Below are 16,402 nucleotides of genomic sequence, written 5' to 3' on the forward strand. Positions count from 1 at the left end.
ACACCCGGTGGTCTTTTAGGCTTGTATCTAAAAATAAGTTGAAAGTGACATATTATTGAGATTACAACGAACCGGCTTTTCATTTTACTTACAAATTATACAAAATTAAACTTATACATTCTTATTTTAACAAATTTTAATGTGCCCCTAATTGTAGTTATCAAAGTAGCAATTAACAATTTTAAAAAATGTCCTAGTTTAGATTTTCGACAAAAAAACGCTTACTTGCAAAAAGATCCTGACTTGAGTATATAAAAATACACTTAGAAACACATTTTTACCAAAATTACACAATAGGACTTACCTCTCAATCTTTTGCTTCTCTGATTTTCGGTTGGATTTGTTTACTAAACATTTTCGGGCTTTGTTCGGTGTACATTTTTGTACGGGTTTATTATACTCATCCATATTTATATTTAAAACTTATTTATAAAAATCACTAAAAGCAATAACTCAGATCCTGCACGATAGAAATCTAAACATCAACTGATGCAATGATACATAAACATGTGCTCGTATCTAATAGAGCAACGTCATTGGTCAAAATGGAGTTGGCGGGATTTGATTGTAACATGTGCAGGGAGTTAGCGGGTTTTGAAAATAAACGCGATGTTTTTGCCATATTTTAGACCTCTTTTAGCGTGTTTTGAAAGTTAAGATTCACACGACCAGATTCATTGGCAAATTAGCTGTGAAATTAAATCAAAATATCATTTTTGGACAAAAGTGGAGTTAGCGGGGTTTGATTCTATACGCCTCATACGGAAAAATTAAACGTCTGGGTTAGAATTTATGGCAATTGTTGAATTGGTCCTTTTTTGATGATCCAAGGATATCTAAAAAGGGAACTACATTTACAATTATTAGAAGACGTGATCGATCCTGCATTGACAAGAACGTTAGAAAATAATAATAATTACATTAGCGAAAAGTTAAGATTTCAAAAAGATGGTGTACCTCCTCATTATACCCATGTGAAAATATTTAAATCGGGCGTATCCAGGTAGATAGATCGGCCGAAGAGGATCAATACAGTGACCCGAAAGATCACCTGACTTCACCCCCTTATTTTTTTTTATGATTATTTCCTTAAAAAGCATAATTTTTAAAACTCAGCCAGAATCAATAAATAAATTACGCCAGTGCGATAAAAATCGAACCCGAAATTTTTGAACGAAAACCTTTATTATTATATGGATGTAGTAGGCCAACGCCTCTTGGCGTAAATAGTGAACTATAAAGTAAATTAATTTAAATTTATCTTCGGGGATAAATATAATGAAAAATGTAAAAAAATATTTCTTTATTTTATTGTTGGAGCTGTGGAAAAGAGAATTTGATGAATTAGGGTATCACATGAAGTTTAATGGATGGAGAAGCTCACCTCTACGTGCGGCTAGTGACGAATTTATTTTTAAAATAAAATACAAAATACTTCTCCGCTAAAAAATTAACAGGTATTACTATTTTTTAAAAAAGCAATAAATCGTATTTTAATAAAGACAAAACGTTCTTTAATTATTCTTTTTTCCCTATTTCCTCAAAAATGAGTGCATACAACTTAAAAAAAAAAAGTTGGGTTAGAAAATAAAGATACTCTTCACCGCTAATCCCATTTAAGATTTTTGGGTTACAGCCCCCTTATAATATGCACAAAATCTTTCTCCTTCGAATTATAAGTCGTTGGGTTCGAGTGATGTTTTTTAACAACCGGTATAGGAAAATATATCGGTTGTTAAGTTTTGATTGGACGCCTTAAAATTCTCTCTCTCTCAAATCGTGTCCATGTTAAAAGCAAGTTGCTTTTCTAATTTTAACTATATAGCAAGAAATATAAAAAAAGTTGTTTTAATACTTTTGACAATTTTGCTTAATTAATTTTGGCAATGCTGATAATTAACTGCCGCTAATGATGTCAAATATCATAACTGTCAACATCGACAATCTCTTTTTTATTATTTAATCTAGATTTTTATGTTTTTTATATATACGTGAATTTAATCATTTTTTTTTATCGACAGTTCAAAAAAAATGATCACAAAGTTTGGATTTGAAATAAATACTAAGAGGCCTTACGTGTTATTTATTATCCGTATATATTTATATTAGATAAATTATCTAAAAACCGACATTCTGTGATTAGGAAGAGAAATGTCCAGCATTAAATTTAAACCTCCCGCCTTTTATTAAATTGAAGTATTCAGCGTTTTTATTGACGTAACTCAGTGGATATTATAGAAACCTGCAGTATTAATATACTTACTTTTGGAATAGTTCATATGGCTGTAAAGGGAGTACTGACTGTGGTTGCGTTGCAACAATCCTCTCGCATATGGGCATTTAATTTCTTTGTTTATATTTCTATTATTCTATAATTTGGATCTACACGCTACAAATACTATTATACTAATATTTTGTATTGTAAAGGATTTAGGGTATTTTCATAAGCACATAAACTATATAATATTTATATTTTTGCAACCGCTGGCTTCCCTCTGCGACGATTTATTGTATCGGAATGTTCACCTAGTAAACGATTAAAACTATAATCAATAAATTCAGTCATATATCTATGAGCTCCATATAGTTCAGCAAAGCTTTGATAGTATTGACATTTTAATATTGATCTATGCGCGAAAACGAATCATTCTAAAGAAAATCATTATTTGGTGAAAGCCATAGAGCAAGAAAAATAACGAGAGAAGTTAATCGCATGTACTATAGATGGCATTATGTTTGCGATGCGATTGACAAATAAATGTACATTATCGGTATTATGTCAAGAAAAAGGTGGGACATTTGAATTCAATTAAACGCAGAATATTTAAATTTTTACCGGGTGCTGCTAGCGAATGGCCATTATACGAGAAAAATCAGTACAAAAAGTAGAGTTTTTTATGTTAATATATTAACGTTAATTGAATACAAATATTTTATCAACGATATTAAGTGTTTTCGTTTAGAAAACAAGGTTAAATGGAGGGAACGCGTAAAGTTTTTTATTTTGAGGTTTTTCCTCTTGATCGAAAGATAGCGTGGCACATTATTTTTCGATATGGTGTAGAATAGATAGAGGCATTCTGTATTTTTTAACTTGCGTTTTCCTGAGTTCGTTTCTGTTCTTGCTGCCATTGACATCGCCATGGTATTTGATTTCCATACACAGAAAATTTCCAAAATCTTTATTTATATTGCCAGTTGAAAAATACAGTCTACAGGATAAAATAGTAGTATAACTTTAATAAAAACAAATTTTTCTTAAAAAAAACTATTTTTTAAATAAATTATCAACCTTATGAAAACAGTTTATTGTACCTATTTAAGCAAATTGTTTTTTTTTTATTGGAATAATTCCTAAGGTATTGTAGGTGTGGTAATTCAAACGCCTTTTTATTTAACATTATATTTAGAAAAAACACCAATATTGTTTTCAAGACATACAAAAATCAATAAAAAATTTACAACCAAAGTAAAAAGTAAAGTCTTAGGTAATACAACACATTAGTTTACACTAGCATTGATATAGCAAAGGTACATCTGGAAAATAACAAACAAATTATTGACATGCAGTTTTTATTTGAAGTATGATATAACATGCATCAAGACAGTCAATATTATCTAACTTTGTTCACATATATGTTTCTTTGAATGATTCGCACTATTCATTTTACTGCACACCTTTTGTCACTATGGGATTTATCTTAATAGAATTATTTGCACCAATGGTTTATTGTGTATAGTCTTTCTACTTTTTAAAATTGCACCTGTTAATAGGTATAATCGGTAAGGAAAGAATATTATTGATTAGACTAAATAAAATCTGAATTATTAAGAACTTGACTGAGATCGGGTAAAACGGTAGGCACCAGGAATCCGGTTATTATTTAACTGCTATTATTATTATTATTATTATTATTTAACACTTGGTTTGTCAGTTTGACCCTTATAACTCTTTCAGCAATTATTACTTTTTCTCTTAAGCCTCCAATTATTTGATAGATTTAAAAGGTACTTACTTACCTACAGTGTACGGAACACACAAAAATAAAACTTCTCTAATTTAAAGCTTAGTTGTAAGTCCCTGGGCTTAGATCATAATTTAAATCTTCTAGGCAGTTGAAATATTGAACATTTCACACCAATCGAGGTTTTGAAGCTCCATGCGGTTGTAATTAATCGAGAAAACCCAAGTAAAAAAAATAGAGTGCCGATATAAGTATTGAAGAAAAGATGAAACCAAACGCTTCTGTAACCTATCGCAAAATAACGTGACCCGCTATATTTCGATCAAGCGGACAACCTCAAAACAACCCTATGCCTTCCTTCCATTTAAGTTTCTTTTCTAAACTAGGATTTTTTTGATGTGAATAATTAAAATAATATTATTTATTTCCATTATAAGAAAATATTCAAAAGCAAACAAGTGTACCTATACAGAGTGGGCCAATCAAAACGTAACAGCCAATATATTTCATATACCGGTTGTTAAAAAACATTAGTCGGACCCGTCGACTTTTAATTCGAAGGAGAAAGATGCACAAAATGTGTATGCCATATGAACTACTCGAAAAGTACATGTATCAATACTGCAGGTTTATATAATATCAACTGAGTCACGTCAATAACAACGCTTCATGCTTGAATTTGATAAAAGGCGGGAGTTTTAAATTTAATGCTGGACGCCTCTTAGACAAGATAAAAAGATCTCTTTTTATCTGGTCTAAGGGACGCCTAGACATTTCTCTTCATAATGCCGGTTTTTAGATAACTTAATCTAATATAAATATAAACGGATAATTAATGAAATGCACGTAAGGCCTCGTAGTATTTATTTCAAACTTAAAGTTTGTGATTAGTTTTTTGAACGATCTGTTCAAAAACAAATTAATTAAATTCACTTATATATAAAATACATAAAAACCTACAATAATTCATGAAAAAGAATGATGAATAAATTGATATTAAAAGATTGACGATGTTGACAGTTACGACATTCGACAACATCATTAGCGGCAGTTAATTATTAGAGCCGCCAAAATTAAATTAAGTGAAATTGTCGAAGGTATTTAAATAACCCTCTTTATACATATTTCTTGCTATATGGTTGAAAATCAATTTGCTGTCAACATGGACATCAGTCGAATTGGAAGAGAGAGAATTTTGTATATTAAGGAGGTATTTACAGCGTCCATATTAACCATTTTGTGGCCAAAAAAGAGACGTTCGGAAATCTACAAACAGATGACGCTACTAGATTTATTTTTGGAATCGAAGTAAGGAGCCTTATGTGGTGAAATCTCCCTTCGCTCGGTTTAAGCGGGTGGTCGTGCAAAACCACATCGGCTGACCATGACAGATAATGAATACTGAGATTTTAGCGAGAATAATGAAGTTTCCATTTATTAAAGAAGAATTTTAGAATGAAAAATAGTTTTTTTTTTGTTTTCCAAAAACTGAAGCGATTTTTTCTGCAACAAATATGGATGTTTTAGTTTTTGGTTTTGAGAAAATATGGACATGAAAACCTACGCTTTAATTGCTCTTACAGATTTGGGTGTTATTGGGTTGTATTATCCTGAGTATTAGATATTTTAAGTATCCGTTTTACGTATTGAAGGAGAGAAACAATAAACATGGAATACCTTTCAGTTGGCTTATTCAAGTCTCAATACAACCATTGTCAACTTACGACTGGACTCTTTAATTCTAATTCTCTCGCATAGGAGGTTACTTAATAACAAAAGATGCCCTAGGTATTTAGCAGTAACTATATGTTGTTTTTACTTTACCATTACACCTCCCAGGGAAAAAAGGAAAAAAAATTTCGTGCAACGAAAACATGTTTCTATTTATGTTAGATATCTAATTATTACACTATGTACAAAAAGTAAATCACTTCCTAGATATCTAGTAGATCTTTATATTATTTTTATGCACCTCTTTTAGTTTATGCTTCACACTTTTTACTATATTTTCCTTGCACTATTTCAAAAAGATCTTGTAATCATTTATCCACGTTATCTCCTACCTTATAGTTAATGTGTTTAAATTTTTTTTCAAAAATTTTTGTTTACAATATAAATTTTAGTTGCTGTGGGTAAAGTTATAAATTGGCTCACGAGTTTAAAGTATTTGAGACAAATGACTGTGCAGCATTTTCTGTTTCTTTGTTAGCTAATGGATAGACCATAATAAATTTATTTAAGTTACATTGTAAAGTCAGAATATACTTATTGTCATGAATATCCATTGGTAGAGGACCTGCTAGATAAAAAAAAACCCTTTGAAACGAGGACGTTGTCGTGATAGTCATAGGCTCTTTGACCATTTTGGAATATTTATATTATTAATATTTATGCCGCTGACAATCATCACTTAACGAAATGCTGAAAATATCTATGTTGTCCTGTCCAAAAGTAATACTTTTTAATATTATTAATATTATTGTACATCTCTTGGATGACTGCCTGACTTTACCTTTGAAAGACATTTTTTTAAGTAACTTTGTTTTGCAATAAATATTTAATAAAATTAGCACCCTCTACATTTTTTATTGTACATAATTTCGGAATATTATTTTCTGCATAGATTTGACCTAGTTTCCTCAACGACGTACCTAAGTCAGACGTTTCTAGAGTTTCCCGGTTACAGAAAATTGTTTTTGACGTCATATCATATATTAATTTGAGATATTAAATGTAACTCAACAAACTCTGTAGGACGTTTTAATACTTCTGTGATAACAGATTGATTAAGTCTGTCATTAACTGATAAATAGGATCTACTGATCTTCTCCTATTCAACCGCTTTGTTTTTTATTTGTGCCCTTCTCATAACACTCATTCTCTTATATACACACTTTACCACACACATTTCTTTTAACTCATTTGAATCCAATATACAGTGCATCCCAAAAGTTAAGTCTAAATTCATTTAAAATTCAGGGGTGTGTTAAAAAAAACGCTCGGACCCGTCGATTTTTATTTGAAGTTGCGCATTTTTGTACATGAAGTTTGTATATACAGGATTGCTCAAAACCTAATTTTTTCAAATGAAAGCACCTTTTTTTTATTTCATTTTTGAATTTGGCGTGGAATTCTACGTATGTTTCATGCATCATGTCCTATACCTAAAGTCAACAGTTATCAAAAAAAAGACGACCAAACATTATTATTGAAGTTCACCTTACGAGTCACCTTATCTCTGAGAATTGTTATACAGAGCAAAATTCCATTCATACGTGTTTTTTTATTGTTGGCTGGTGACCGTGTATTTTCATAGAAACTGTATGACAGTTGTACGCCAAACAGATATTGTCAAGTGTGAAGTGTACGAGCAAGGTTGCGGTTTTCACAATGGTTAAGTTAACGGAACGAGAAAAAATAGAAATTCTGTGCATGGTTGGATTTGGTGATAGAACATGTACTCAAAGAGAAACTGCTCAATTATTCAATGAAATCCATCCTGATCGTCCTCCGATGTATCAAAAGGTGGTGAGTAGAATAGAGGCTAAATTTAGACAATTCGGTCATGTTAGAGAACTGCCGAAATCTGGTCGTCCTGCTCGAGATGAAAATGAACAACTTGACGTTTTGCTTTCTTTGGAAAAAAAACCATGCACTCCTCTGTCGCAGATTGGGGCAAATTTACACATGGCGAAATCTATAGTTCACCGAATAGTTAAAAAGTACAAATATCACCCCTACAAAGTTATAAGTTATCTGATGACGAAATCGAAGGCGAAATGAGTTTGGTTTGGAACGCTTACAAAACATGTCCAATCTAAATAATAATTTAGAATACGATGAAGCCACGTTCTGTTTGACTGGTAGTGTGAACAGAAAAAATTGTCGATTTTGGGCAACAAAAAATCCGCATTGGATGATGGAGGTAAAAATCCAGTACCCTCAAAAACTAAGTGTGTGGTGAGGAATAGTGCGCGGAAGAGTAATAGGTCCCTTTTTCTTTGAACAGACTTTAACGGGAAAAGTGTATCTCGATTTTCTCCAATTTGAATTAGTTCCAGCATTACTAGCTTTATTTCTAAATCCTTTGGACCCAGACTATCCTGACGAAGAACTAATTTTCCTGCAAGATGGCGCTCCTCCGCACTATGCTGCCACTGTGCGTACATTTTTGGATGAAACCTTTCCCAATCGGTGGATAGGAAGAAGAGGACCCATCGAATGGTCTGCTAGGTCGCCTGACCTAACACCAATTGATTTTTTTTTGTGGGGATACCTCAAGTCGAAGGTATTTGTTAATAGGCCAAATATTCTAGACGACTTGAAAGAGAGAATTCGCAGAGAAGTGCGCGCCATAACTCCGGAAATGATTGAAAATGTGACGAGACTTTATTGATCGCCTTGGATATTGTCAAGCCGTGAATGGCAACCATTTCAAACATTTAACTTAATTTTTGTTCTTTTTTTATTTGTTACATGAATCGTCTTTTTTTCGATAACTGTTGACTTTAGGTATAGGACATGATACATGAAACATACGTAGAATTCCACGAGAAATTCAAAGATGAAATAAAAAAGGTGCTTTCATTTGAAAAAATGAAGTTGATGGTTGTAATTAATTTTTGAGCAACCCTGTATATACAAATTTCACGTACAAAAATGCGCAACTTGAAATAAAAATCGACGGATTCGAGCGTTTTTTTCCGAACACACCTCTGTAAATTTTATGAAAATATATGTTTTTCAAAAAGTATGGATATTATCCAAGTCAGGGCTATAATCATTTATTGTTATTGCAGGAATTTAATAGGCTCTCCCAGGAAAATAGACACCAAAAAATTTGCCTGGTGTATATGTATAAAATCTTAACAAATAAAATTAACTCTCCAGAAATACTTTGAATGCTTTCAATTTAGATTTTCCAAAGACAAATATTTTTAGAAGCTCACCAATATATAAAATATGCAATTCTTTTAATATTCATGCTAGTGACTTGATAAGCTTAGAAAGTTTTACTAGAATTATAATAATGATAAGTTCTATGCTTCTCAGATGAAGGATTTAAATAGTTTATAACGTTAGTTCCTGTGTTAGTAGATATTTAGATAATTTTCTAAGAGCTATGTAGGATTTTGTATTGTTTACTTAGTGCCTGATTATCTTGAATTTATTAGTTATAAGTAATTTCGGTATCTGTAATTGGCTATTTGGCTGTTGATGCTGTAATAATAAATAAATAAATAAATAAAAACCCCAAAAATTCATAAGAGTGTAGAATTGTGTATTTCGCACATGTTATAGACTATACTTTTTATAAAATAACATCAAATAAAACAACAGGGTGTCCCAAATATAAGTGTAAAAAATTTAAAGATAAAAGGTCAGTAAAATTAGGGTAAAATAGCATAATTTAATACTTTTTAAAATGTTTTGTAAAAATTGAAAACTAACGAGTATTTCCGCAGATAGCCGAATAAATCAAAAAATGTTTTAAATTATTTTCTGTCATATAAAGTCGTAGAACAAAGTAAAAATAAACTTTTTCATAGCCACTTTTTTCGCCCCCATGATGGTAATTTAAAATTGATGATACGACGTTTTGGCTTTTAGAGTTCATTATCAACTTTTTTTGTTAGGGTCACTGTAGTCAATTACATCAGATCCAAATACTTCTATTTTTACCTTTTTAAAAAAAATACCACTATTGTATATTATTATATATTATTATTAAAAAGAGTTTGTAAAAGCAATTAGAAACTTAAAATCCAAAAAAAAAATTAAAAATGTAAATTAAATTTATATTACTCGATAAAAAATTTTTTTTTTATTTCTCATCCTTGAACTAACAAAAACTATCAAAAAACAAAACAGATTACAAATAATAGGTTTGCTTTTATTTTTCATGGTTTTTGTTATATATATTTATTGTAATTCTAGTACAATTTTGAATTGTAATATTTTTAGGGGAATCCGATATGTTTTTAGTCGTTGATGAGGCAAATATATTTTGCTTTTGGGAGTTTTGCACAAGGAAGCTCTACTTGTAGTTCCTGCAGTTTTTTTGCTGAAATTTGGGTTTTTTGGGTGTTGCTTTCTCATTTTTATTAATTTGAGACATTATTTGACTTAAAACATTTAGGCGGTTGTGTAATGAGTTATCTACGGGGTGTCCCAAAAGTATGGACACACCCAAAAATCTTGGGAAATATGGGCGCTAAAAAAATCTTTAAATACAAAAGTTTGGGTAATCAATCGGTGCATCTGATGGTGACCCTAAACTTGACCTTGAGCTTAATCTTCAAGGTTATTTGAAGGTCAAAGCGATTTTTTTAAATGGGACCCCTATTTTTGACACCGGATTCTGAAAGAGCGGAAAATTTTACGTCCGGGTATGTATTGAGGTATGAGATTGAACTAATCCCAAGAGGTCAAATAATAAGGATTTCCATTTGAAGAAATTTCATTCATTTGAATTGTCTACGGGTATTAAAGTACCTTCGGGAAAAGACTTATAATCACACATATTGGAAGCGAAGAGGGATTTTTAAAAGAAGGTCTGCTAACCTTTGAGTCGACTCGCACAGGAGATTACCATGAAGACATGAACTCAGACGTTTTCGAGGACTATTTTGGTGAAATGATAAAATTTCTTCCGGCTAATTCGGTGGTGGTTATGGATAACGCAAGCTATCATTCACGGCGAATAGAGAAGACGCCAATTTCAAGTTGGAGAAAGCAAGAATTTATCGATTGGCTGACTGCAAAAGGTATTGCGTTTGAAGCAAATTTGATAAAAAAAGAACTGCTGGCAATAGCAAACTTACACAAAACTCGTTTCATGAAATACGCCGTGGAAGATATAGCCGAAAAATATAATATAACTGTACTGCGCTTACCGCCATATCATTGCGAACTAAATCCTATAGAACTGATATGGGCGCAGGTAAAAGGATTTGTAGTAAGACAAAACACGACTTTTAAAATGAAAGATGTTAAGCTACTGTTTGATCAAGCCATTACGGAAGCGACACCAGAGAATTGGCGATTAGCAGTCCAGCATGTAATTAAGCAAGAGGACAAAATGTGGGATCTTGACAACCTCATCGATCAGACAGTCGATCCTTTAATTATAATGTCAAGAGGTGATGACAGTTCGTCAGATGACGAAGAAGACTACAATCTATTATAATTTAAAATTGTTATACACTGTTCAAAAAGTGCCAGATCCAAAAGTGACATTTTCAACTGTTTTACTCTACATATTATGTTCAATAAATTTGTGAAAAAAATATATTATTCCATTTAAACAAAAGTAACTTTCTAAAATAAAATAGCATTTAAGTATATTAATTATAAGGTAAAAAACAAGTCCCAGTTGCACGCCTTTGGCGAACCGTTTTCAATGTTTATCAGTGGGTAACAATGGGCAAAACTCATAAATTGACCCAAAACCGGGTGGCACCACCTGCAATCAACGAAAAGAAAGAATTTTACATTGAAACTAATACCCAACTTAGGTAGTGGCATAAAATATTGGTGGATCACCAGGTACCACTTTTGCATACCTAATGAGGTTTTATTGCTCTACACACTTCTGAAATAGAGTATAGTTTGTTTATTCCAATCACTTGCTTGGTACAGCGTCCATTTTGAAAGTTAATGAAAATACTATTTGTCGCAATATTTGGTGGCGTAGAGATAAATATTTTTTAAATAAGGTATAAAACTTTCCAGTGATTGTAAATTATCTAGGCACTTTAGTTTTTGTATTAGGAACATTTATTATTATAGCGGACCCCAAGTTCTCAATATCCTTAAAGATCTAGGATATGTGGTTAAAAATATATCTAAATACATGTATGTATCTTTGCAGCAAGATAAAAATGACCTAGAGCATTATTTATAAAATGGTTGACTTCTTCTCCAGTTAATATCTTTGATTTTTTTCCTCGATAACCATCAGATTGTTTTTTTTTAAATGCTCGAAGCCTGGCATATCTGTATTGTGTTTAATGTTAATTGTTGTTCTTATCATTGAATACACTTTCCATAGTGTTGAAGCTTTATTAGACTTAGCTAACTGACTAAAATAGGCGAGAATCACATTTTCGGAGAACGAATTAGCTCTTTTAATTTTCGCCATTGCATGAAAGTGTCATATTGTTTAAGGTATAAATCTTTCGATTTTTCAAGCAACAAATTGCCAGCAGTCGCCTTCGCTAATTCTACAATTTCCGGGTGAGTAGTAGTAAAATCAAAATCGCTACTACTTCCAGTATCAGTCACTAAAAAGAAATAAAGCTATAGGAATAACTAATGAAATATTTAAATTTACACTTACTTCTTCTTAATGTAGTGGCTAATATTTATAGATGTATTTTTCTTAGCTTCGGAATGTTTGGATGTCAAAATGCATAAAAAATATTACACAAATACAAAGTTGAATATTAGGATGTCAACGTTTCTAGGGTGGGTTTAGATGCACACGGAATTACGGTTCCGTTGTAGCTTTAATTGGTTAAATGTATTCATCTTACTTTAAAGTTGCGTGATTGCGGAGTCGTGTAGATTTGTGTTTAGTCAATTCGAAGTATGACATGGCTTAAAATGACCTAATGTGTGTGTTAAAAGGTTTGTTCTCACAGCAGTAAGAAACAAGTTTTCGACAAATACACATGCGCAATAGAGTAAAATGCGTTCGCACAGGAACTTCTGATCGGTTTCAAATCAAAAGTTTGATGTTCCTACACAAATTTCTGATCGTCATCTGATAGTCAGACTTGTTTTCGGATTTATTTCAAGCAAAGTGTCAGAGAATTCGTGTAGCCAGTCAACGCCGATCTTCGGAATATGAACGTAACCTCTAAATTGTTGTTTGTATTTTGTCGTTTTGTATAGTTCTTGATATTCGTTTTGAAAATTGTATTTTATATTTTTGGATTAGTCTAAAAATAAACATTAAGGAAACAAGTGCTTTTGAATCGTCGGAAGAATCTGATCAAAATTATGTTGATTCCAACACAAACTTTTAAACAAGATTTAATTGAAGAACGGATAAAGCCCAAAAGTCAAAACTATTTTCAAGAAACTGTCTCCCAATTTAATAGAATAGAATTTCTCGAGCATTTTAGAGTAAGTCTTGAAGTTGCAAATAATCACACAATCTTAAACTCTATTAATAATATACAGCTATTTCAAGGTTGTAGTATAATTTTTATTTTGTTTATGTTTTATTTATTTTCCCATTTCCCACTGGGATAAAAAAGTGAGGGTATTTTTCTTCTCCACTCAACCCGTATTTGATGTTCGCACAGACGGTTTCAAATCGATCAGAAGTTGTAATATTTTACACATGCGCATCAAGAATGGTTTAGAAACAGTTTCAAACTTGTAAGAAATTTGCAGTGAGAACAAACCTAAAGTGACAGCGGAAAAAATTAATAAGGGTTATGTTTTTAAATCTAGTCATCTTAATTTAAGATTTGAAGTATGAAACCCCGCACTTGTTGCGAAATGAAGCCATTTCTTTACCAAAAACTATATCGAAATGTACCTATTTCGTTATGGTCGTACAAAGAAGGTACAAAGAAAACTACAAAGAACGAAATAGCAAAAATACTATTTCCTTTCGGTATTATTTGCTTTTAAAGTTATTGGTATACCGAATAAGTTTTTGTGCGGAACAGTAACTTTTATGATAATAATGTGACATTGACATTGACAAAAAATACAAACTCTACAAACAACAATAGACCTATAAACAAATTACACCTGAACGGGTGTAGTAAAGAAAATAAAAATAAATAAAAAGAATTACATAGAAACATGAATTAATCAAATGTTCAAACAACCCCCCATTAACAGCTAAACAATATCCTAACCGATCATAAAATTCATTTCTAACGTTACTAAGTTGATATTGGGAAAATTTATTACATTCTAACGAAATAGCGTTTTGTAACTGGTTTAGATTCTGAAATTTTACACTTTTATAAATGACACTTTTTAAATGACCCCACAGAAAGAAGTCATTCGGTGAAAGATCAGGTGACCTGGCTAGCCAAAGTATCCGGTACCGTGGAACAATAATATTGCCGTTAAAAGCATTTTCCAAGCACTCTCTAACCATAAGGGCATTATGGGCCGGGCAACCATCCATTTGGTACCAGATCATTTGATCTTCCGGAACAACTTCTTCCAAGGCGGGTCCAATTTGATTTTGAAATAAGTCCAAATAGGTTTCAGCTCTTAGGTTATAGTTCATAAAAAAGGGTCTAATGATATGGTGTCCGATAATTCCCACGAATACATTTGTTTTTTGGGGATATTGTGTCCGAGTATGAACAAAGCGATGTTCATTTTCTTGGCTCCAATACCGGCGATTCTGAACATTTGGTTCATTGTTGAGTGTAAATGTACATTCATCGGTAAAACAAATATTTCTTAAAAAATTCCTATCATTATTTGCTCTTTCCATCATTTCAAAACAAAATGCCATTCTTCGCTCTTCATCTCCTTCCTGCAGCTCTTGATGTTTCTCGAATTTATACGAATAATATTTGTGTTTTTTTAAAGTGCGCAATACCGTTGTATGATGTTTATTTACCTCTTGCCCAAGAACCCTCGTACTAACCATCTTGTTTTCCTCCACACTCAGTAGAATATTAAGATCTCTGTTCTCTCTTTCTTCGGCTCTATTTTCGATATCCTGAGTTGAACATTTATAATTATTTATTACGTTACCTTTGGACTCGAACTCATTGACAATACGTTTAATAGTTGAAATGGACGGAATGGGCTTGGTGGGGAAATAAACTGAAAACATTTCAGATACTGCTCTAAAACTGTTTCCCGCATAATGCCATTTAATTATGGCTATTTTTTTGTCGATTGAATAATTCACACTTGTTTTCAAATATCGACTGTCACTGATTTATTGACACTTTCCTCACGTCAGTGACAATATTCTTTTTACTGGTGCCCGTTTGGTTCAAGATTCGCATATTAAAATTTTTTGAAACTTTGCACAAGGGTTTGCCCGATTGGTCTCTTCAAAAAGTTATCTTACATTTTTTTTATAAAATGCACAGGGAAGCCAATAATTGACCCCCTTAAAATTTACACGGGTTTTTCTATGATCCACTCGGCGACGCACCACCCGGTATACAGGCATTTACAACGTAAGAGGGGAGGGACAATTAAGAGCCGCACTGTTTGGTTATCTAGTGGAGAACGTAGTTGAAAGCAAGATTTATCAAGTAAACAATATTTTGACAAGAATGTTGGACGCCGGATTGCTTTTATGAAAAATTGAAATTTTTTATTTGTATTGTTAAACGTAGATGCCTCCAATATTTTATTTTCAACACACTCAGTATAAATTTGGCAATTGGCTGTTTTAGTTCTCCATGTCCGAGAAGGATAAATAATTTTATTGTTTTTTAAGTAAAAACACCGATTAACTGCATTTCTTCGATAATTTACTTGCGCCGTTGCGACCGTATCAATTTCTCCAAAAGAAAAACCCGGTCCGAAGAGGGTAGGTACGTGGACCACAGACGGCAGTTTTCATAGTCGGCAGTTAGCCTCACCGCGCATTGTTTTGCAATCCCCCGCAACGCGGGAGCCCAAAACGCCGGTTCGTATCGTTTGTTCACCGGCTCCACGAGACCGCTTAACGCGTTTCCATCAAGCCAAAAAGCTTATTGCAGCGGTGCTTTCGATTTGGAACGATTCTCCGCGACGCTCCTTTAGTATATACCGGTCAACACATGGACTCGTAATTTTCCAACCATTCTCAAAAAAATTTACTAAAGACCCTATTTTCGTAATAATTGCTTATTTTCAAACTTTTTCATAAAATGGCTTGTACAATAGGGAAATTCATTGTAATTTTTCTGACTGTGCAATTTTGGTGTGGGGTAGTTAGCGGAGGCAGTTGCGGGGAAGCGAAATTATGCTGCACCGGGCGCGACTCTTCTTGTGTAGTGCAAAAAGCTCCGATTAACGCGATTAATGAGGACTTGAGCGATAAACCCTGTTATTGTGACCATGCCTGCTTAAAACTCGGGGACTGCTGTCCAGATTTTAAAGATGCTTGTGGAGGTAAATCCTAGTTTAACAAAAAATATTATTTATTAACAAAAATAAGGATATTTTAGTAAAAAAAACATCAAATATCCATGTACTTATGATTTTAAAATTACTCTACTAGAAATGTATATATAGTTATCAACTAACAAATACACTTGAAAGTCTCTTGTTTAAAAGATATGTGATATTTTCTTTATACAGGGTGGCAAGGCGCACCGAAAATTTTCTACCTCGAATTTCTCCGAGATTTCTTAAAAGCTCAAAAAACGCTTGCACCCATGGATTTTTGATTTTATATAGGGACAAAATAATCTCGCATTTTGTTAAAAAGCCATTTTTGTGTA

At 32.4% G+C, this 16,402-nt stretch overlaps 1 protein-coding gene across 1 annotated transcript in view; it reads left to right on the forward strand.

Moving 5' to 3' along the window:
- Window positions 1-15,552: 15,552 nt before the first annotated feature.
- Window positions 15,553-16,402, forward strand: part of LOC126738453 (somatomedin-B and thrombospondin type-1 domain-containing protein) — a 314,135-nt gene continuing 313,285 nt past the window's right edge. Inside the window, exon 1 of the mRNA XM_050443807.1 lies at window positions 15,553-16,070. Coding sequence (XP_050299764.1) covers window positions 15,827-16,070 — 244 coding nt within the window. The 5' untranslated portion in view covers window positions 15,553-15,826. The remainder of the gene's footprint in view (window positions 16,071-16,402) is intronic.

This window comes from Anthonomus grandis, chromosome 7 (assembly GCF_022605725.1).
Source record: "Anthonomus grandis grandis chromosome 7, icAntGran1.3, whole genome shotgun sequence".
NCBI lineage: Eukaryota > Metazoa > Arthropoda > Insecta > Coleoptera > Curculionidae > Anthonomus > Anthonomus grandis.